This window comes from Macaca mulatta, chromosome 14, assembly GCF_049350105.2.
Source record: "Macaca mulatta isolate MMU2019108-1 chromosome 14, T2T-MMU8v2.0, whole genome shotgun sequence".
In the NCBI taxonomy this organism is placed as follows: domain Eukaryota; kingdom Metazoa; phylum Chordata; class Mammalia; order Primates; family Cercopithecidae; genus Macaca; species Macaca mulatta.
Window position 1 is genome coordinate 10,151,379 of NC_133419.1, and position 19,466 is coordinate 10,170,844.

At 60.7% G+C, this 19,466-nt stretch overlaps 5 protein-coding genes and 2 long non-coding RNA genes across 26 annotated transcripts; 2 read left to right on the forward strand and 5 right to left on the reverse strand.

Annotated features, from left to right (window-relative positions):
* Window positions 1–1,805: 1,805 nt before the first annotated feature.
* On the reverse strand, window positions 1,806–4,152 carry LOC144334179 (uncharacterized). 2 transcript variants are annotated; one of them, XR_013403685.1, is made up of 2 exons: window positions 3,930–4,152; window positions 1,806–2,065 (listed from the first exon to the last, which is right to left on the reverse strand). It is a non-coding gene; the product is annotated as an uncharacterized LOC144334179 (long non-coding RNA). The 2 variants fall into 2 exon arrangements; XR_013403686.1 differs by lacking the exon at window positions 3,930–4,152 and adding an exon at window positions 2,757–2,964.
* Window positions 3,109–5,507, forward strand: PPP1R14B (protein phosphatase 1 regulatory inhibitor subunit 14B). The gene is made up of 4 exons (XM_015113896.3): window positions 3,109–3,602; window positions 4,712–4,795; window positions 5,037–5,069; window positions 5,164–5,507. The coding sequence occupies exons 1-4, from the start codon at window positions 3,345–3,347 to the stop codon at window positions 5,230–5,232; spliced, it is 444 nt and encodes a 147-aa protein (XP_014969382.3). The 5' UTR covers window positions 3,109–3,344; the 3' UTR covers window positions 5,233–5,507.
* Window positions 5,508–5,842: 335 nt separating this feature from the next.
* Window positions 5,843–8,875, reverse strand: FKBP2 (FKBP prolyl isomerase 2). 8 transcript variants are annotated; one of them, XM_077961152.1, is made up of 6 exons: window positions 8,829–8,875; window positions 7,403–7,542; window positions 6,661–6,773; window positions 6,475–6,521; window positions 6,099–6,134; window positions 5,843–6,007 (listed from the first exon to the last, which is right to left on the reverse strand). In XM_077961152.1, the coding sequence occupies exons 2-6, from the start codon at window positions 7,412–7,414 to the stop codon at window positions 5,946–5,948; spliced, it is 270 nt and encodes an 89-aa protein (XP_077817278.1). In that variant the 5' UTR covers window positions 7,415–7,542; window positions 8,829–8,875; the 3' UTR covers window positions 5,843–5,945. The 8 variants fall into 8 exon arrangements, with proteins under 8 accessions (XP_077817278.1, XP_014969223.1, XP_014969226.1 ...); XM_015113737.3 differs by having other exon boundaries at window positions 7,403–7,577; XM_015113740.3 differs by having other exon boundaries at window positions 7,403–7,604.
* LOC144334150 (uncharacterized) lies at window positions 5,843–8,875 on the reverse strand. Of its 4 annotated transcripts, none has more exons than XM_077962603.1 (6): window positions 7,748–8,875; window positions 7,403–7,577; window positions 6,661–6,773; window positions 6,475–6,521; window positions 6,099–6,134; window positions 5,843–6,007 (listed from the first exon to the last, which is right to left on the reverse strand). In XM_077962603.1, the coding sequence occupies exon 1, from the start codon at window positions 8,679–8,681 to the stop codon at window positions 7,884–7,886; it is 798 nt and encodes a 265-aa protein (XP_077818729.1). In that variant the 5' UTR covers window positions 8,682–8,875; the 3' UTR covers window positions 5,843–6,007; window positions 6,099–6,134; window positions 6,475–6,521; window positions 6,661–6,773; window positions 7,403–7,577; window positions 7,748–7,883. The 4 variants fall into 4 exon arrangements, with proteins under 4 accessions (XP_077818729.1, XP_077818730.1, XP_077818731.1 ...); XM_077962604.1 differs by having other exon boundaries at window positions 7,403–7,604; XM_077962605.1 differs by lacking the exon at window positions 6,099–6,134 and having other exon boundaries at window positions 6,455–6,521.
* A 2,312-nt stretch (window positions 8,876–11,187) lies between these two features.
* VEGFB (vascular endothelial growth factor B) lies at window positions 11,188–15,229 on the reverse strand. 2 transcript variants are annotated; one of them, XM_001118308.5, is made up of 7 exons: window positions 14,948–15,229; window positions 14,330–14,372; window positions 13,814–14,010; window positions 13,352–13,425; window positions 12,751–12,786; window positions 12,318–12,452; window positions 11,188–11,626 (listed from the first exon to the last, which is right to left on the reverse strand). In XM_001118308.5, the coding sequence occupies exons 1-7, from the start codon at window positions 15,005–15,007 to the stop codon at window positions 11,605–11,607; spliced, it is 567 nt and encodes a 188-aa protein (XP_001118308.2). In that variant the 5' UTR covers window positions 15,008–15,229; the 3' UTR covers window positions 11,188–11,604. The 2 variants fall into 2 exon arrangements, with proteins under 2 accessions (XP_001118308.2, XP_014969383.1); XM_015113897.3 differs by having other exon boundaries at window positions 12,318–12,553.
* Window positions 12,760–13,529, forward strand: LOC144334152 (uncharacterized). Its single transcript, XR_013403647.1, has 2 exons — window positions 12,760–12,892; window positions 12,949–13,529. It is a non-coding gene; the product is annotated as an uncharacterized LOC144334152 (long non-coding RNA).
* Window positions 15,230–15,469: 240 nt separating the features above from the next.
* DNAJC4 (DnaJ heat shock protein family (Hsp40) member C4) lies at window positions 15,470–19,332 on the reverse strand. 8 transcript variants are annotated; one of them, XR_013403289.1, is made up of 6 exons: window positions 18,933–19,332; window positions 17,900–17,993; window positions 17,247–17,431; window positions 17,050–17,157; window positions 15,868–16,604; window positions 15,567–15,775 (listed from the first exon to the last, which is right to left on the reverse strand). XR_013403289.1 is itself a non-coding variant. In XM_028832831.2 (6 exons), exons 1-6 carry the CDS (start codon window positions 19,016–19,018, stop codon window positions 15,664–15,666), a joined length of 678 nt encoding a protein of 225 aa, XP_028688664.2. In that variant the 5' UTR covers window positions 19,019–19,332; the 3' UTR covers window positions 15,567–15,663.
* Between the last annotated feature and the right edge of the window lie 134 nt (window positions 19,333–19,466).

Consider the following 19,466-nt stretch of genomic DNA (forward strand, 5'->3'; position numbering starts at 1 on the left):
GGTGGGACATGAGTGGCTGGAAGCTGTGGGGACACCAGGGAGGGAGCAAAGGGCATAGGTCGGCTCTGGGGCAGGGGAACCTCCAGCCTGTGCCAGGGCTAGCAAAGCCTGGAGCCAAGGCTTTAGCTTAGGGGGTCTCAGCTGTGGGCCCTAGGCCTTGGGCAAGGGTACTTTAGAGAAGCATTGGGCGGCAGCTCCTTGGGGAAAAAAACAGGATAGGCACCTGTTTCCTGGGCTTAAGCCTCTCTCCTCCCCCAACCCTGTGTCTCCAGAGGCCAGGGCAGCCCCCATTACAGGGCTCCTTCCTTCCCAGACACTTCCATCCTTGGTAACGGTAATAGGGTTTCTCAGCAGGCAGTAATGGTGAAGGCAGGAAGCCTTTCCGGACTCTCCCCTTGATTAAGGAGCGGTCTTGACCCACAGGACCCTCCCCAGAGCCTCTGCTTCAATGATGTACTCTAATGGAGGGGGGGCTGGGGCCTGGGAGGGGTAGGGCCGAGGAGGCCACAGCCTGAGGCTAGAAGGAGGAGGAGCAGTAGTACACTCCAGTCCCAGTAGGGCTCAGGCAGGAGGGCCAGGGCTGGGCACGGGTCCCAACCACAAGAGGTCAGGACCGCAAGCCCCGTGAAGAGGCTCTGGGCAGGTAAATGACTTGCAAACAGCCTCCCAGCCCATGGGGCAGAGCCAGGATTTGAACCCAGTTCTTCTACTCCAAGACTAAGGTTCTGTGGCCCAGCTTCCAAGCAGGTGGCAGGCTAGCATGCCCACCTGCACCAAGTCATCTTGGGTGGATAGCCATGGGAACTGGACAGGAATCTGGGTGTGCCTGGGCATGGCACAGGAGGGGGAAAGAGGGAGTGTCAGGAAGAATGCCTGACCTGTGGACATGGCCGGAGACCTTCACACCAACCCTGAGGGAGGACAGACAGAAAGGTCAGTGCTCAGGGTCACAGCATCTTGGGGGCAGAGCTAGGGCTGGAGGTCCTCATGGCCTGCAGGCCCCACTTCCACAGAAGCTGTTGGGCATTAGGGGCTGTTTGAGGGTCTTCCCCTTTAATCCGTGTGCACCTGCAAGGTGCAAACAATGCTTGGGTTCAGAGGAAGCTGGCCTGGCCTGGTGGGGTGTGGTGGGAAATTTGGACTGGGGTCAAGTGATCCTCCTGTCAGGCCAGGCTTAGGGCAGGAGGCCAGGCCACAGATGGGGCTCCCGGTGGAGAGGGTGGATCCTGTCTAATCCGCAAGAGTGAGGGTCAGCCCTTCCTCGGGGCCCAGACTGGCTGAAGGGAGGCTGAGGCCAGAGGAGGGGCACAGGAAGGGGAGGGGTCAGCTCACTCTACCCTTCCCTGAACTGAGCCCTGTGAGCCCATTGCCCTTACAATGCCCAGCTTCAGTCTTCTCTTTGTCTCTTCTCTCTGACTGTAGGGCAAAGGAGGAGCCCAACGTCCTGGGTTGGAGTTTGGATGCAGCCCCAGCTGTGTGACCCCGGGGCCAATCCCAATCCATCTCTGAACCCCACCCACTGCAGAGGGCTTCCCCCCACAACATCCAAAGAGTGTCTGTGAGGGGCTGGAGCAGAAACATTGTCTCTCAGATCCAAGACCCTGTTTGGGATGGCACAAGGTGAGCCTGCCTTCCACAGAAATATCCCCCGGGAGCTGCACAGCCTTACTGGGTGGTGTCTACAGGGAGGCGAGAAGGTTGAGTAGAGACTTCGTGTCCGGGGGTTGAGCTACACAGCCTGGGTTCAAAGTCTCATCTCCCGTTTTATCTAGAAGTGCGACTTAATTAACCTCTGTGGTGTAGTAATTGAACTTTCTACGAATTTTCCTATTTAATCTTTGTTACAACCTTCTGAGGAAATGCAGGCACAGAGGAAGCCATTCATTCTTTCAAAATCATTTGTTCAACCAATGCGGCGACCTACTGAGTGTGACATAGTTCTAGGTGCTGGGGTTCAGCGGGAACCAGATAATTTGCCTAATAGCAGTGGATTTGAAGACCATTCAAGCCTGGTGGCACCAGCAGGCCATGTCCAAGCAGGGCTCAGCCCCACGGAACTCACAATCTAAAAGTGGGAGACAGACAATAAACGAATGAATGAGGCCATTTAAAGATGCAGAAAATCAAGTAGAGGAGGGAACGGGATGCGCCGTCCACTTATAGGAGGTGAGCCAGGGCTATGTGAAGGACCGAGGGGCCGCAGGGCTGGGGTGCAGAAACCCCGGCACGGCCCCCTCTCCGCGGAGCCGACTGGGCGGCGGTCCGGACGCACGCTTGTAGGGGCAGCCGCGATTATCGCCTTTATTATTATGAGTCCCGGCCCCCGCACTGCCCAGCTCTTTGCGCCTTAGTTTCCCCCTCTGTGCACACACGGGTCGCGGGGCGCAGAGGAGGCCCCAAACAACTTTGCGCTTCCCGGCCTGGCCGCACAGCGGGGGAGGGGCGGTGCCGGGCGCGGACTCCGTTTCCCACAAGCCCGAGCCCCGCGCCATCTTGCCGGTGGGCGGTGGCTGCCCGGGGTCGGCCGTTCGGGCCGGCCGGGTGCCACCGCTCACCCCCCAGCCCCGGCTTCCTCCATTGGGGGCGTGGGACCTGCTAGTCAGAGTCTAGGGACCCGGACAGCTCCTGGCCGCCTTCTCCACTCCTACTTTCCCGGGAGCCCAGTCCACGTGTGGGTCCGTGCGGAGCAGCCCGTTTGCCCCTCGCCGGCCGAGGGCTGGAGGACCTGAACATCGGGGACCGCAGCGTCTCCTCACCAGACTCCCTGTCTGCACATGATGTCCACTCCCCTGCATTCTCAGATGGCTCCTATTCTCAGATGGCCTCAATGAGGATAGAATGAGGAAGGGTCCAATGAGGACTAGGGTCCTGGCGTGAGCGCAAATCGTCGTCCTGAGCGCTTAGAACGCCTGGGTTTGGGACTGGAAGGTTGCATTTGGGGGCGATACGGACAGCTAGGCCTCCCCTTGCCGAATAGACCCTCCCCTACCCCTGCCCGGGGGCGGAGTAGGGGAGAGGGGCCCGTAGAGGGGCTGGCCCTTTAAGGGGGTGTGGTCGGGGGGCGGAGGAAGAGCTAGACAGAGAAAGCGCTTCGGCGGCGGCAGCTCGGGCGGCGGCCGCGGGGGACAAAGGGCGGGCGGATCGGCGGGGAGGGGGCGGGGCGCGGCCAGGCCAGGCCCGGGGGCTCCGCATGCTGCAGCTGCCCCCGGGCGCCCCCGCCGCCGCCCTCGCCGCGGAGCCGCGCGGAGCTGAGCCGGCAAGCTAACCCGAGCCAGCCGGCGGGCGTCCCGGAGGCGGCGGCACAGGGAGGGGCCCAACGCGCGCACGTGGCCCCGGCGGCCGCCATGGCGGACAGCGGCACGGCGGGGGGCGCGGCGTTGGCGGCCCCGGCCCCCGGGCCGGGCAGTGGCGGCCCAGGACCACGCGTCTACTTTCAGAGCCCCCCCGGGGCCGCAGGAGAGGGCCCGGGTGGCGCGGACGATGAGGGCCCAGTGAGGCGCCAAGGGAAGGTCACCGTCAAGTATGACCGCAAGGAACTACGGAAGCGCCTCAACCTAGAGGAGTGGATCCTGGAGCAGCTTACGCGCCTCTACGACTGCCAGGTGTGTTCCCACCCCGCGCCGACACCCCAAAATCGGTCTCGAGCCGGTCCGCCTGGGAGCCCCACTATGAGCTTGCCTGTCACCGGAGTCAAAGGGCGCTCTGCTTCCCTGCGCGCTCCCCTCCCCTCTGCACTCCCTGCCCCCAATATGTACTCTTTCTTCCCTGACCTAAGTCACTTCTATCTTCTCCGCTGCTTCGGACCCTGGCCCCCATTATGCCACTCCCCGCGTCCAGCTTAGTGTCCTCCAGAAGCCTCAAGGGGTGGCCTGGGCCTTGGGCAAGAGGCAAGGGGGCTAGTCTGGGCTGGCAGCGGCAGGAGGTCTCACCGCCTGGTGCCCACTGGCTTAGACTGTGGTTACACGGGGCTGGTCTGGTAGGCAACTGGGGCTGGGCTGTTCTGTGGGCTAGCCTGGAGCTCCATCTTGGCGTGCGTGCAGGCTAGCCCGCTTTCTGGGCTCTGCTTCTCCACCCCCATGACTCCCTGGTTGTTCAGACGGTGACTCAGGCCCCGGGGGGCAGGGTGGAGGAGTGGGCTTGCCTGGTGCTGCCTGCCTACCCTAGCCCAGCCCTGGAATGCAGCTGACTACAAACAGGATAGGGGCTTCCTGCGGAGGGTGGGGCAGGGTGGTGGGCACCCCTCCCTCACCAAAGCATGGGCTCTTTGTTTCCTCTTTGCCAGGCCTGGGTCCTTCCCAGTGACCCCTCAGCCTTCACTTCCTCCTTGCTCCCGGGGAGCTGTGACAGGTGTTTGGGGGAGGGGAGGGGGGCATGATAAGCTGGGACAGCTGCACCCACCGGTGCTCTGGTGAGATGGGGGGCCCGGATGTTGGGGAGACACATCTGCTGGGTTCCCAGCCCAAGGTCCCCAGCCCTGGCTGTCTGGCCTTGTCTGGCACCCCCGGTGCCCACTGGCAGGGACAGGAAGCTCCCCCCCCACCCTGCTTTGGGCAGTTTGCCTTGGCACGGGCCTGATCTGTTTTCCTCCTCAGAGCAGCTGCCGTTGTGTCTGCTGGGCAGAGGGCCGGGTTCCTCAGAGGTAGGCAGGGGCCTCAACCCCTCTCTCCAACTCAGGCTCATGTCTCTCCCTCCTCCCCCACCCCCACCCCAGGAAGAGGAGATCCCAGAACTGGAGATAGATGTGGATGAGCTCCTGGACATGGAGAGTGACGATGCCCGGGCTGCCAGGGTCAAGGTGAGGGGGCTGAGGGGCAGCGGGTTGCCTGAGGCACTGCCCTAGGAAAGCGAGGCTGTGGAGCCAGGCCCTCAAGCCTCAGCTCCTGCCTCAGCGGAATGGGGCCAATGCCTAGCTGTGAGGTGGTTGTGGCATCTCCTGTGCCTCAGGGTGGCCCCAGTCCCTTGGAAGTCGGTAAAGGTGAGCTCCAGGCCCCCACTCCAGAGGACTCACTTATCCTTCCTCCCCTATCCCCTGCTAGGAGCTGCTGGTTGACTGTTACAAACCCACAGAGGTAAGAGATTTCCCTGGGGCGGGGGTGGGGTGAGGGGAGCCTGGCTCCTGTCATCTAGGGGTTTGGTCTCCTTAATGTTTATCCTCCCACCCAGGCCTTCATCTCTGGCCTGCTGGACAAGATCCGGGGCATGCAGAAGCTGAGCACACCGCAGAAGAAGTGAGGGTCCCCGACCCAGGCGAACGGCGGCTCCCACAGGACAATCGCTGCCCCCTGACCTCGTAGCAACAGCAATACCGGGGGACCCTGCGGCCAGGCCTGGTGCCATGAGCAGGGCTCCTCGTGCCCCTGGCCCAGGGGTCTCTTCCCCTGCCCCCTCAGTTTTCCACTTTTGGGGTTTTTTATTGTTATTAAACTGATGGGACTTTTTGTGTTTTTATATTGACTCTGCAGCGCGGGCCCGTTAATAAAGCTAGGAGATGCCTTTGGTGCAGCTAACAGGCTCGGCTGGTCTCTTAGGGGGCACCCTGCTCTGTGACTTCTGCCAGCTCAGCTTCTCCCCAGGTGACCACAGGCCTTCCTGAGGGCCATGTAGCCATGATGATAGCCCAGTGCTGGCTCCCAGACCAGGAGCTGGAAGTGGCTGGGGCGCTGTGGGGAGCAGTGCTATTGCTGCAGGCAGGAACACTCCTTTTTCTCTGGGCAAGGGCCACCATGTCCATTGAGCCTAGATCCCCAAGGCTCCACAGTCAGGAAAAGAGAAGGTGGTGGGGTATGCCAGAGCTGAGGTCTCTGAGTCTCTAAGGGCCCACAAACACACACAGGCTTACTCCTTGGGCTTTTAAGTTTTTTTGTTTTTTTTGTTTTGTTTTGTTTTGTTTTTGGAACAGTCTGGTCCCTGATGGGGGCCTCTCCCCCTACCCCTCCCCAGTCTGGTTACAGCTCGGATCGTCGCTCGATTTTGAGCAGCTCCACCTCGAACACCAGGGTTGCACCACCTGTAGGGGAGAAGGGGAGTCAAAAGGCCAACCAGGGCCACAGGGCGGTGGGCTGGCTGCAGGTGATGGGGGGCGTCAAAAGGTTTACTACCTGGAATCTTTGGGGGAGCTCCCCGCTCTCCATACCCTGTTGAAGATGCACAAAGAAACAGTCAGTGACGGCCAAGCTCCCTTCCAGCTTCGGCAAAGGGAAGGTGTTCTGCCCCTCTCAGCAAGGAGGCCAGAAATGGAGAAGGGTAATGGAGATGGGAAGGGGGTGCCAAAGGCCTGGCAAGGGCAGAGTTGGGCCGCTACAGCTGAGTGCTTCAAGGATCTTGCCCTGTACTCACTGCTAGACAGCCAAACTTGGAGAAGGCGTGTATTGTAATGAATGGACATGGTGAAGACCAATGAAAGGCTGAAGCAGCTTTCACCCTTCCCAGTCACACACCGAAACCTGCTCTGCACCCTCAGGAGGGGGCTCTTACCCAGCTCAGACGGGATCACCAGCTTGCGCTTCTCCCCCTCACACATCCTGCAGGAAGACACATGCTCAGCCCATGGCAGCACCCAGGGCCTCTGTCTTGTATTCTTGGGGCTTGCCTCCCACAGCTTACCTCCTGGGCGGTGGCCATGCACGCCCCCGCTCCCAAGCCCATTCCCCCATGACTCACCCCAGCAGCCCCTGGTCCCAGCCCTTGATGACCTGGCCTGTGCCAAGGGAGAAGACAAAGGGCTGGTTCTGGGGCAGGCTGCTGTCAAACTCTGTCCCATCTTCCAGCTTCCCCTGTGGGACCAGGAGAAGGCCAGTGAGGAAGAGGGGACCACCCCAGACGTCCCCCTCCCTCAGCTGCTTTCCCCATCAAGCTGGCCCCCACAGCACTGGTGGTCAGTCCTTTTTGTTTTTTGAGATGGAGTCTCTGTTGCCATGGCTGGAGTACAGTGGCATGATCTTGCCTCACTGCAGCCTCTGCCTCCCGGGTTCAACCAATTCTCCCACCTCAGCCTCCGAAGTAGCTGGGATTATAGGCGCCTGCCACCACCCCCGGCTAATTTTGTATTTTCAGTAGAGAAAATTTCATCATGAGGCCAAGCTGGTCTCAAATTCCTGACCTCAGGTGATCACGTGCCTTGGCCTCCCAAAGTGCTGGGATTACTGGGGTGAGCCACTGTGCCCGGCTGGTCATAGTTTTTTAAGAGGACAGAGCCTTGGGCAGCTCACAGTATACTGTCACTGCCTGCTGGTGCCCACCTGGGCAGTAGGCAAGGGCAAGGCAGAACCATGGAAACTGGCTTAGAGGGGAGAGGGGACTTGTCCAAGGTCATCTACCTGGCTGATGGAGAACCAGACTCCCAAGCACTTTCTGGTCCTCGGAAGCCCCATCCACTTCCAAAAGGCCCGCCCATCCCACTCACCGTGTAGTGCATGTGCAGGACATCCCCTTTACGAGATTTGATGGGACAGTGGTCCACCCGCTTCTTGACCCCGATCTGCAGCTTCCTTTTGCCCTCGGCCCCCGTGGCCGTGGCCACGGCGCTCAGGCAGATGGACAGTACTGTCAGGACCCGGACCCAGCTCAGCCTCATGTTTCTGTGGGCACAGACCCCGACCGACCGACTGAACGTGGGGGAGGGCAGGAAGAATATGGAACACGGGTAGGTAACAGGAGGGTTCCACCACCACTGCATCTTGCTTGCCCCGGGGAATCCCCTTTGTCCCGGGTCACCGCCCTCTCCCCCGGGCTCCGGGGCCACACTTACCAGTTCAGTGAGAAGGGGGCTTGGCCGAGGACCCCAGCAGCGGGGGGAGGGGGTCAGGGGAGGCCACAGCAGCCAGGGCCCCGCCCCTTTGCTCACCCCCATACCTTCCCTCCCTCCCGGTCCCCACCTCCGCTCTTCAGTTCCCGCCTGTCCCTTTGCGTAAAGTCCAGACCCTATCTGGCTGCACTGCAGTTGCCCCGACTGGGCGGTCCCACTCACGCCACACCCAGCTGCCCCCGGCCCAGCACACCCACACCTCTGCGGCCGCTGCCGGGGGCCGGCCCCGAGGCACCCACACATCCCCGCTGGGTGGCTCCGAGGAGCCCGGGTCCTCGGGAGATACCCCCCAGCCTGGTCCTGTGCCTCCGCCCGAGGCGCCGCCCCAACTCTGAGCCCTTGGGGGTCTCCGGGGCACCCAGACTGGCCCTGTGTCTTCTGGCCGCCGAGCCCGCTCCACCCACACCACCTCTCCCGGTGGAGTTCTCGGCCTACCGCGTCCCCAAGCCCGGCCACCACGGAGACCACCCCCACGAGGACGCCCGGGGCCATTACTCGGGCCGGGCTCCTCCCTTGACTCCTTGGCACCGCCCTTCGAAGGACGCGGTGCCGCCCCCGGGCCTGCAGCCCCGCCTTCGACAGAACTAGACCCTTTTTCCGGAGCCGTAGCCACGCCACTCACCGGCTGAAGCCCCGCCCCCAGCGCCTGCGCTCCGTCCCCCTCTGCTTCCGACCCCGAGGCTCCGCCTTTCACCTCCTCCAGCTCCTCCTTCAAGAGCCAGGCTCCGTCCCCCGACCTTCCTAGCTCCGCCCCCTGCCGCCGGGCTCCGCCTTCCACTGGCACCAGCTCGGAGGTCCCACCCGTCACGGTTCCACGTCCCGCCCCGAGTCCCAGGGCTCCGCCCCGTGCGGCGTGAGAACCCTCCCCCTGCGGCATCTCCGGACAGCTCCGGCCCCCACCCCCAATTTCCTAGTCACCTAGCTCTCGTTGACACTTGGAGCCCGGTCCGCTCCTGCCCGGCCTGATCCAGCCTGCCCTCTTGCACCCCGGCTCCCCCCAGCCCGGGCTGTGGCCCCCGCTCACCTCCTCGCCGCGCCCCCGGAGTCAACCCCGGTGGTGCTGCCGCCTCTGCGCAGGCGCGTCCTTGTCGCTACCAGGCCGGGCCACGCCGCCCTCCCTCATTGGGCCGTGCGAAACCCGCGGCCACACGCCCGCTGGCGCGGGTCTTTCCCTAGCCCCGCCCCCACGACGGCGCTGCTGCGTCACTTCCGGCGGAGCGGTAGTCTGTAAGGTTAGGTGAAAGCGACTTCCGAAAAGGCCGGAGGCACTTCCGGCCGAGGTGATAGTAAGGTCAGGACGGCGTGGGTTCCCGGAGGGGGTCTTGAGGCGCCATTTCAAGTCGCCTCCAGCCTCTCCCACAGCACTCCTGTTTTCCCAGGCCTCATCATAGCCCACAGCCCTCAGTCGCTGTGGAAAGAGCCTGGGCTTCACAGTGACCCTCAGGTTTGAATTACGGGTCGGCTGTGTGCTTGGTGGAATTTGTCATCCAACACAGGCGTGTAACACAGGCTTGATGACACCCAGCCCACGGGATCCCTGCAGGACCGAGATGATGTTCAGTGCCAAGCCCTGGCTTCCAGCCAATGCTCCCACCCACGTCTCTCTCCCAGGAGCCAGGCTTACCTCTACCTGTGCACCTGGGCTGTGACTCATGACTGGAATGATCTGGCTGGGCCTGTTCCCCCACCAGACTTATTTTCAGGCGCCCCAGCAGCCACCAAACATCTGTCAACTGAAGTAATGAACCTGCGGTTGAGAGGCAGCTAAACCTAGGTTGAAGGTTAGGGAGACAGCCGATTTGAGGTCAAATCCCCCGGCCAATTAGCCTTTCTGAGCCTATTTCCTCAATTGTAAAAGGAAGACAATCATGATGCTGACCTCAGAATTAAGGAGGAAGTGAGGAGGTGCATGTGAAGCATTGTGCCTGTCTGGTGGGGCTGACTGGGCTCTGGAGGTGGTAGCTCTTTGGAGCCCGAACCCTCCTCTGCTTCATGCTAATTGACCTATGGCATGTCTAGTGACATCATGACTGAGAAAATGATTTGAAAGTAGTAATCGCTGTCAGGAATTGTCTGCTGGTTCAACCCACTCCTGCTTTAGGCCCACTAAAATCATACCCACATGCTCTGACCCAACACCTCAGAGAAAGCCTCCATTAGGGTGGCTGCCCACCCCCCCCCCCGCCCCGTGGCTGCCCAATTGAGTTAACTCTGCCCCGAATGTCCTGCCTCAGCAGGCAAAGCACTGGTGCCCAAGGTTGGCCTTTCATCCACCCCAAACCACTCAGCCCTGGGCACTGGAGGCTGCAGGGAGAAGGGTGGGGGCTGGGCTTGGGCTGGGATAGACAAGTCAGGAGAATCTCAGGCAGCAACTAGTGAAGGGAGCTGCAGGGTGCGAGGGAGGTGAGGGTGGAGAAAACTGTGTGGGTTGGGCGGGCGTGGTGGCTCACACCTTTAATCTCAGCACTTTGGGAGGCTGAGGCAGGTGGATCACCTGAGGTCAGGAGTTCCAGACCAGCCTGACCCACATGGTGAAACCCATCTCTACTAAAAATACAAAAATTAGCTGGGCGTGGTGGTGGGCGCCTGTAATCCCAACTACTTGGGAGACTGAGGCAAGAGAATCGCTTGAACCCAGGAGGTGGAGGTTGCAGTGAGTGGAGATCGCACCATTGCACTCCAGCCTGGGCGACAGAGTGAGACTCTGTCAAAAAAAAAAAAAAAAAAAAAAAAAAAGGAAAGAAAAAAAAACTGTGTGGGTTGGTTTGAGGGGAGCCTGCCGCCCAAACCAGGCCCACCAGCCCCAGACCTTTGGTGCTTCCCTTTCAGGGAAATAGGAGTGAAGTTAAGACAGGGCAGGTACCGGGGCTTTAGATTCAAGCTGCAGGGAACAAAAAGCAGCAGATGCTGAAAGTGCTGCCTGGCAGGAAGAACAAGTGTTTTTTTTCTGTTATGTAAAGATAGTCTCAAACTTCTCTGAGACCCGAGGACGCCAACCATAGCAATCTTCTGTTCCCTCTATGTGCACATGTGGAAACTGCTGCTCAGAGAGGCAGGGGTAGTGACAAGCAAGGTCACTCAGCAGATCTGGGTCCTACCCCAGGCTCTTTGGCCACAGAAGGTCGTCTCCTTCCAGAAAAGAACCCCGGTGAAGAGGAGGAGGGCAGGCTGTTGACTGGGCTCTCCCTGACTCCCATGCCTGGCAATAACATGAAAGTAATGAATACATAATTCTGGCCCTGCCTGGGATCTGCTGTGGAGCCTTAGTCCTCATTTCTTCCATCTGCACGACGAGGGAGCAAGACAAGCTTTAGATTTAGTGATGCAAACATTCATGCCCAAACCAGCCAGCCTGGACAGTGACAAACAGTGACACAGGCAGGGACAGCTCCTTCCATCTCTTTTATCAGGGTTGGGGGATCACAGTTCTTATACCAAAGCCCAAATCCTATTATGCAGAGATTTGGGTCTTCTTAGTGAGAGGAGGAAGAGCCAGTTGTAAGATGCTTACTTGCACAGAGTGGTTAGAAACTGAGACAGTACCCCATTCTCCCCTGAGCTGGTATATGACCCCTCTTGCTGCTTCCCAGTCTCCTCTTCCAACTCTGTCCTGTTTGATGATGGCCTCAGGGAGACAAGGGATGGCAGAAGAACCCTCTGAGAGGCCCAGGTCCTGGAGCAGCTTCTGCCTGGGCTGAAGTCTTGGGGGCTTGGCTGTTTTTTACCAGGCTCCTCTTTGTCCCCCCACTGGAATATAGCCTATGAGGCAAGTCACCCCGCTGAGTCTGAAAAGCCATGTGTCACCTTCGCAGCTTCCGGCACCTGAGGAGGGAGGAAGTGATCTGTTCATGCTGGCTGGAGCACAGCCCCAGCCCTGGACTCACGTGTGCCTCGGGCCCACTAAGATCACAACCTGAGCGTCCTGCCACACCACTCGGCCCTGGGCACTGGAGGCTGCAGGGGGAAGGATGAACCTTCTGTGAAGGCCATCCCCTCCTGACACTCCTCGGGAGCCCCCACTGGCCTGGCCCATATGATGTCACCCCATGGCCTCACTGCAGGAGAGAGGTGGTGAGAAATACATCAGATAAGGGTGTACGAGGGTTCCACTGTGTCCTCTCGAAGCCCATAGGTAGGGAGATGTCTACCACAGGGGCTTCTGGGAAGGCCCGAACTGCAAGCTGGAAAAGCTATGTCCCACATTTCTACCCCAGGCAGATGTCACCTCCTCCAAGAGATCTCTGACCTCTGAAAGATGAGGCCAGGTGCCCCTCACCACAGCCCTTGACATCCTCTGCTGGCATCGTCCCTCCTGTATCTGACTCCTGAGTTACAATGTTGGACTTGCTTACATAGCTCCAGGTGCCAGCAGCTGCTTGGTAAATATTTGTTCAACACATTCAACAGTTTCCCCTTCCCTGGCCCTCCTCCTACTGGCAGGCTCACCCTGGACCTGCTCCAGGACAGGACCTTGGTGTCTTCCCAAACAAACACCACCCTACAGACACCTCACCTGCAGGTGTCTGGGTTGAGCTCTAAGCCCCGCCCTTGGCAACGGAGGAAGCTGCGGCGTCGACAGTGGCAGCGGCAGGTCCGGGGGTCAGGGCGCTGGTGGCGCTGGGTGCAGCGTGGGCAGAGGGTCCTGGGGCTGGAGTGGGATGGGTGATGTCAGCTGGGGAGGGTGCTCCGGGGGCAGAGTCCCAGCCCGGAACAGAGCGGGGCTGGGGACGGTGGTGGGGAGTGGCAGCCCTAGGGAGGAGAAGCGACATGTCTGGGGTGGGAAGGAAGAGTCTTCCCTGGAGCTGGGGTCGGGACAGAGAACACAGGCTTGGGGAGCAGAGGAAAAGGGAAAGCGGGGGACAGGTGGGAGGAGAAAGAGGGGCAACAGCTTCCGGACTCACTTGTACTCCCCCTGCCCCCACTCAGCTGGAGTCCAAAAGACTCACCTGTCCGGCTTCACAGCACTGTCCTTTTTTTTAGGTCTGAAAAATTAAGAGAGATAGACACAAAGAGGAGGAAGATCAGGAAATCCCAGCATCCTACTCTCTCTCTCTCTTTTTGAGACTGAGTTTCCCTATTCTTGCCCAGGCTGGAGTGCTTCCCTATTCTTGCCCAGGCTGGAGTGCTTCCCTATTCTTGCCCAGGCTGGAGTGCAGTGGCATGGTCTCAGCTCACTGCAACCTCCGCCTCCTGGGTTCAAGCTATTCTTCTGTCTCAGCCTCCCAAGTAGCTCGGATTACAGGCATCCGCCACCACACCCAGCTAATTTTTGTTTTTGTTTTTGTTTTTAGTAGAGACGGGGTTTCACCATCTTGGCCAGGCTGGTCTTGAACTCCTTACCTCAGATGATCCGCCCACCTGGGCCTCCCAAAGTGCTGGGATTATAGGTGTGAGCCACTGACCCAACCATCCTACTTTGTTGCCCCAGATCCAAGGCCTACCCTTGGCTCTACTCTTAGGAACCTGGTCCCCAGTTCTGTGGACCACCATACCCAGCACCCCCCCAGCCTGGCCTCTGTAAGCTCAGAATTTGGGCCTGGCTGGCACCTGCATTCACACTGGCTGTGTTCTTCCAGGGACATCTCCCCCAGCTGACTGCTCGGGTACCGGATCATGAGGATCTGTGCTCAGGAGAAGAACAGGGGGGACAGTGAGGGAGAGAGAGAAAGGGGATGCTCTAAGGCTGGAGGGAGAAAAGCTCACCCAACAGCCAGGAGGCTGGCCACCAGCCCTCCCCCCAACCCTACCTCCTGTGCCTCAGTCTCCAGGCTGCCCCAGCCCCAGAGCCAGCCAGCATCCACCCTGCCCACTGCCCCACCTGCCCAGTACCTGCATCCCCTGCCCGCTGCCCCACCTGCCCAGTGCCTGCATCCCCTGCCCGCTGCCCCACCTGCCCAGTGCCTGCATCCCCTGCCCACTGCCCCACCTGCCCAGTACCTGCATCCCCTGCCCACTGCCCCACCTGCCCAGTACCTGCAACCCCTGCCCACTGCTCCATATGCCCAGTACCTGCATCCGGACTTGGTGCTGCCCAGTGGGCACACACTCCAGGCCATCATCAGGGCAGCAGCCACCACAACGCTGCACGGTCACACAGCTGGGCACCAGCTGTTTGGCCACGGTGCCCATGAGCTCCACAGTCAGGGGCACCACCACCTCCCGGGGCTGGCAGGTAGCGCGAGTATACACATCTATCCATGACACCACTGGGAGCAGACCGGTAGGGGTTAAGTCCTCACTGTTTTTCCTGCAGCTGCTCCCAGCAGCTGTCCCCCCCAGTCCCCAAGTCACAGCCACCCTCCAGTAGCCCTCCCCACTCTGCCCTCACAACCTGTCTTCCCCTGCCCTGTTTATCCAGATCCCAGTAACCCCGCTGCCTCAATTTCCTCCTCTGTGAAATGGGTAGAATAACAGTTTGCATATTCTAGGGGAGTTATACAAGATGACGGACACCAGGCACCTGGAATCAGGGCCAATGACAAACCCTCTCAGTGCTGGCTAGTGCCGAGTTTTTATGAGTATTACCTTTCTTCTGGTGGCCAGGAGCATCAGGCTGGGAGACAGGGGCCTGTGGGAGAGAAAAGACCTGTACCCAAGGTACCCTTTAGGAGGGTCTTTCCCTGTCGCCATCCCTGGGGCTTTGCCCTTGCATCAGGAGGCTTCACCACCTCTCTGACATCTTTCCAGATTGCTCTGTTCCTGTGGCCACTGCTCTAGCTTTACCTGTCCTTTCCTGGCCACCCCGGACCTGCCCTGGCCCAAAACACAACAGGTGCTCCGGCGGCCTCATCAAATCTCCAGGCCGCAGAACCGAGCATGTCTGGGGGCTGCATGCAGATCAGGAGCGCGCACAGTGGGCACCGAAGCAGGTCCTGCGAGCACTGAGGGAGCCCCGCCCCCGGCGGTGCCCAGGGGACGGGGTGGGGCGGAGGAGTGGCCCCAGACTGGGGCTGGCGGGCCAGCGGGGAGGGGCACCTCCCAGGGGATGCACGCGCCGGGCCCCGAGACGCCCGCGTCCAAGGCCGGACCCCGCAGATCCCCCCGGCCGAGGCCGCGGGTCGCCTCCTCACTTCCGCCAACCTTGAGAGAGGGCACGGCGGGCTGGCGGGCGGGCTGGCGGGCGCGCTGTCGGGCCGCACGTACCTGGGCGGGGGCCAGCTGCAGGAGCGCGGCGAGCAGCAGGCGGCGGAGCAGGGGGCTCATGGTGCCCGCGGGGGCCGCCCGCCGGGGACGCCCGCATCGCCCTAGCCCGGTGGGGCGGGGGGCGGCGGCAGCCAGAGCCCCATGGCGCGGGCCCGGGCGCGGCGGGCGGGGGCCGGGCGCGGTGGGCGGCTCCTCCGCGGCCCCCTCCCGAGCCCTGGGTGCAGGCAGTGCAGCGCAGAGCAGCGGAGGCGGCCGGAGGAGCCGGGAGGGCGGGCGGCCGGTGGCGGCGGGCGGCGGCGGCGGCGGCGGGGACGGCGGGGGCGGCGGGGGGCCGGGCCCGGGCTGGCGGGCGGGCGGCTCATGTGACCCAGACACGCGCTCCCCACCGGGCCGTGGGGCGGGGGCGGGGCGGCGGGGTGGGGGGGCGAGGCCGCCGGCGGGACCCGCCTCCTCCACACACCCCCCTCCCGCCTCCCGCCGCTGCAGGGGAAAGGGGACGCACCGCCCAGGGGGCCGGGCTCCCGGGTCGCGGCAGTCACTACCCAGAGGGCGGGGCGCTGCCCCTCGGCGAAGCCGGGGCAGGGGGCGCCGGGCCTGAAGGAGGGAGCCGCACACTAGCTCTGCGAATCACTTTATTGCACGCGTTTTGGGAAGCGGGCAGTCCAGGGAAGGAAGCAAGGCGGGAACGCACTGCAGGCCCTATCCAGGTGAGCCCCTCAGGGGCCGGCGCCCGGGGGCACGATCTCGGGGACTTGGGTTGGCTCCGGTGGTGGCGGCTGCTGCTGCCTTTGCTGTTGTCGCTCCTGCTGAAGGCTGGCTCTGTTGGCCCTGGAGGAGAGGGCACCTGGGTGGTTGGGATAGGGATCCCGAAGTGTGGTGCCGGGACAGGGAGCAGGGGGCAGAATAGAGCAGGGACAGACCTGGCCCGCGCCCGCTCCCGCGCTTCATTGTACATGGCTGTGATGATCCGATCCTTTTCATCCATGAAATTAAGGTGCATCTGCTTCACCTTCCTGCAATGTGTCACAATTAACCCTGGGACTCGAATTCCTGTTGTCCCTGAAGTCCTGCCCCCTTCCACCCCACTCTAGGGGCCTCACAGCTTTTTAACCCACACAGGGTTAGGGACCTCAGCCTAACCCTGCCTGTGATAGGTAGGGAGGGCTCAGAGTGGCCCTGGCTTGTCTAGGGTCCAATGGCATCCGAAGTCCCTGGCCACTTCGAGGTGTTACAGCAGCTGTGGACATGGGGGTGCTCCTCCCAGAAGACTAGAAAGGGTATGCATCTAACTCCATCACTGAACTAGGCAGGCTGCTAGCAGTGGGCACTGGCCTTTAGGTATTTGCTATAGAAAATCGGCTTCGTGGCTAGGCGCGGTGGCTCACGCCAGTAATCCCTCTACTTTGGGAGGTCGAGGCGCATGGATCATATGAGGTCAGGAGTTTGAGACCAGCCTGGCCAATATGGTGAAGCCCCATCTCTACTAAAAATACAAAACAATTAGCCAGGCGTGGTGGTGGACGCCTGTAGTCCCAGCTACTTGGGAGGCTGAGACAGAAACAGAAGAATTGCTTGAACCCGGGAGGCAAAGGTGAGGTTGCAATGAGCCAAGATCGCGCCACTGTACTCCAGCCTCGGCGACAGAGTGAGACTCCACCTCAAAAAAAAAAAAAAAAGAAAAAAGAAAACAAAAAAGAGAATCAGCTTCGTGGCACGCGAGAGTGGCGGGGAGATGCCTGCTGCCAAATGAATGAGCTGTGCTGCATTTGCTGCTTGTGCTTGATCTTGTTTGGCTCAATCCCTTCCTGGCAGCCAGCACGAAAGATTTATATTCGAAATATGAAAAAGTGTAAATGACAGTGTTAGCTCTTAGTGCAGCGCTGTCTTTACTAAGTAAGGAGAGGCTCCAGAGACCGATTTCAAGCAACTCTTAGCTTGAGAGACACAATAGTACGGGACACGAGGTGCTGTGGAGGACTGGCTGACCACACTGGAATTCGCCCACCCTCCTGCCCTCTGCCCATCACCCCAGGGAGAACAGGCATCACCTGAAGGCAATGTAGTGCAGGCCCATGCCCGCCAGCATGAGGAGGAGGCAGTACCTCAGCACTTGCTTGTTTTGTTTGTGTTGCTGCTGCCTCGACTGGGGCCCCTGTGGCCTCACGCTATGAAACTGGGACCAGTACTGTGCGTTGGGGTGTGCCCAGGAGCTGCTGGGAGGCAGAGGAAGGGACATTGTGGAAATGAGCCTCCCCAAGAGACCTGGGGGTGGGGCAAGTTGAGGGCGGGATTACTGTACCTGTGTGTTTGGCCGGCAGACTTGTCATGGGCTGTGGTTTGTGGAGACTTTGGGGGACCACCTGAGCAGAGCTGAGCATCATACCTTCGGCGGCTCTGCTCACGGCTGAGCACACGGTATGCCTCACTCAGCTCCACAAAGCGGCTGTGCAGGCTTGGGTTCCCAGGGTCCCGGTCCGGGTGCAGCTGGGGTGGGGCAGGACTCCCCTTATCTCCCTTTGCCTGTCCCTCCCCAGGACCCATGCTGATGACATCCACCCACACCAGGGCTCCAGTCATACCCAGGAGCCCTGCCTGGTCAGTGACCCTCACTCAGGCCTGCCCACTCCTCAGAAGGCCAGAGAGCATGGACTCCTGCCTCCTCCTGCGTTCAAGCCCTCCCCACCTGCCAGCCCCCTGCATTCACCATATGCCCCGGTCCAGGTTTCTTAAGAGCAGGCAGGCAGGTCAAGAAAACGAAGCCCAGCCCATCAGACAGGACCCCTGGCTCCTGCCCACAGCCTTCCCCCCACCCTTGAGCACCCGCCACTCACTGTGAGGGCTGAAAAAAATGTGGCACCAGCCAGAGATGCAGGTCTACTCCTGGGAATTTGAAGCACACCCCCACTGGCTCAGAGTTCCTGCTCCCCCTCCCCACCTTAGGGGTACCGGTACCTCTTTGGACTTGGAGAAGAAAGCTCGTTTAACTTCCTCAGTGCTGGCACCAGGATGCACCCCCAACAGTTCATAATAATTACTGGGGCTGGACCTGTGGACAGAGTCGAAAACCTGCAGGGGCTGAGGGAACCCAGAAGCTAGCTCTGCCCTGCCCTTCCCAGCCCCTCCCTGGGCTACACCCTTCAACTCAGCTACCAGGAGCTGAGAGGGCTGAAACAGGTCCCAGGACAAATCTGTCTCCCTTTGGAGTGTTTCAGGCATAGTGCAGGTCAGGATTTCTCAAAGTGGAGTCCAAAGACTTGTTGGAAAATACTGATTCCTGGCCAGGTGCGGTGGCTCACACCTGTAATTCCAGCACTTTGGGAGGCCGAGGAGGGCGGATCACCTGAGGTCAGGAGTTCAAGACCAGCCTGACTAACATGGAGAAACCCTGTCTCTCCTAAAAATACAAAATTAGCTGGCTGTGGTGGCGCATGCCCGTAATCCCAGCTACTGGGGAGGCTGAGGCAGGAGAATCGCTTGAACCCGGGAGGCAGAGGTTGCAGTGAGCCGAGGTTGTGCCCAGCAGAGATTGTGCCATTTGCACTCCAGCCTGGGCAACAAGAGCGAAACTCCGTCTCCAAAAAAAAGATAAAAGAAAAAGAAAGAAAAAACTGATTCCTGAGCCCCACCTAATTGATTCCTCCAGTTCAGAATCTCTAGAGCAGAGCCGAGGAATCTGGATTTTTGTACCCAACACCTCCCCATCTCCCACCTCCCACAGAGGGTTATGCACAGTGATGCCTGGAAACCACTAGAGCTGTGGTAAGAGCGTTGGGTTTAACCTGGACTCAAACTCCTCCTCTGCTGCTTAAATCGGTGTATGACCTTGGGGGTCTTCTCTATCTCTGATCCTCAGCAGGGAAGGCGAGGGTTACCTGAGACAAACCTGGGAGCCTCCTGACACGGAGTAGAGACCACAACTATCTCAGCACATAGGGCAAACAGAAACCCATTGAACAACCGGGCCGGCCCCCCGCGCCCAACTCACCGCTGCCCGGCGGCCGCTCCGAGGAGCCGGGAGGGAGGGCTGCGGGGCCACAGCCGGCACAGGCGCAGGGGTAGTAAGGGCGGCATGGCGGCGGGCGGACAGCTGGGAAAGGAGGCTACCAAGAGCGCACTGGTACCAGGATGGGGGCTAGACTTCAAGCACCCGGGGGCAGAGAGAAGGGGCCCGGCCCGGTGTTCTGCGAAGGAAGACTGAAGCAGGCCCCGGGAGGGGGCGGTTCTTGCCCAGGACCAGACCTGCGTATTCTTGGACCTGCCCCTTTCTTTCACCCGGGCATCCGCAGCCCTTCCCAGCGCTGGCTTCGGGGTCTGGCCAACCAGCCAGGTACTCCGAGACCCCGTTCCCACCCAGGGAGCTTGTGGACGGGCGAAGGAGGGGCCACAACCAGGCCCCGCCCCCGCTGCTCAATGACCCGCGGCCGTCGCCATTTCCTGCGTCTATTCAGGCCCCGCCCTCGCACTCTCATTGGCGTGGATGCCAAGACCACGTCCACCAGGCGGGAAAAAAAAAATCGGT

What these genes read in the sequence shown, in the direction of transcription:
- DNAJC4 (XM_028832829.2), bottom strand. Translation starts at nt 19,018, where the DNA reads ATGCCGCCCTTACTACCCCTGCGCCTGTGCCGGCTGTGGCCCCGCAGC. An exon ending in TCTTCTCCAAGTCCAAAGAG is followed by an intron (nt 17,432 to 17,899) that starts GTACCGGTACCC and finishes GCCCCACCCCAG; the next exon opens with CTGCACCCGGACCGGGACCC. An exon ending in CTGCACTACATTGCCTTCAG is followed by an intron (nt 15,961 to 16,995) that starts GTGATGCCTGTT and finishes GACACATTGCAG; the next exon opens with GAAGGTGAAGCAGATGCACC.
- PPP1R14B (XM_015113896.3), top strand. Translation starts at nt 3,345, where the DNA reads ATGGCGGACAGCGGCACGGCGGGGGGCGCGGCGTTGGCGGCCCCGGCC. An exon ending in CCCGGGCTGCCAGGGTCAAG is followed by an intron (nt 4,796 to 5,036) that starts GTGAGGGGGCTG and finishes ATCCCCTGCTAG; the next exon opens with GAGCTGCTGGTTGACTGTTA. An exon ending in ACTGTTACAAACCCACAGAG is followed by an intron (nt 5,070 to 5,163) that starts GTAAGAGATTTC and finishes CCTCCCACCCAG; the next exon opens with GCCTTCATCTCTGGCCTGCT.
- FKBP2 (XM_015113737.3), bottom strand. Translation starts at nt 7,573, where the DNA reads ATGAGGCTGAGCTGGGTCCGGGTCCTGACAGTACTGTCCATCTGCCTG. An exon ending in TCCTGCACATGCACTACACG is followed by an intron (nt 6,774 to 7,402) that starts GTGAGTGGGATG and finishes CTGGTCCCACAG; the next exon opens with GGGAAGCTGGAAGATGGGAC. An exon ending in TGGGACCAGGGGCTGCTGGG is followed by an intron (nt 6,522 to 6,660) that starts GTGAGTCATGGG and finishes GTCTTCCTGCAG; the next exon opens with GATGTGTGAGGGGGAGAAGC.
- VEGFB (XM_015113897.3), bottom strand. Translation starts at nt 15,007, where the DNA reads ATGAGCCCCCTGCTCCGCCGCCTGCTGCTCGCCGCGCTCCTGCAGCTG. An exon ending in TGCAGCTGGCCCCCGCCCAG is followed by an intron (nt 14,373 to 14,947) that starts GTACGTGCGGCC and finishes TCTCTCCCACAG; the next exon opens with GCCCCTGTCTCCCAGCCTGA. An exon ending in TCCTGGCCACCAGAAGAAAG is followed by an intron (nt 14,011 to 14,329) that starts GTAATACTCATA and finishes GTCTGCTCCCAG; the next exon opens with TGGTGTCATGGATAGATGTG.
- LOC144334150 (XM_077962603.1), bottom strand. Translation starts at nt 8,681, where the DNA reads ATGCCGCAGGGGGAGGGTTCTCACGCCGCACGGGGCGGAGCCCTGGGA.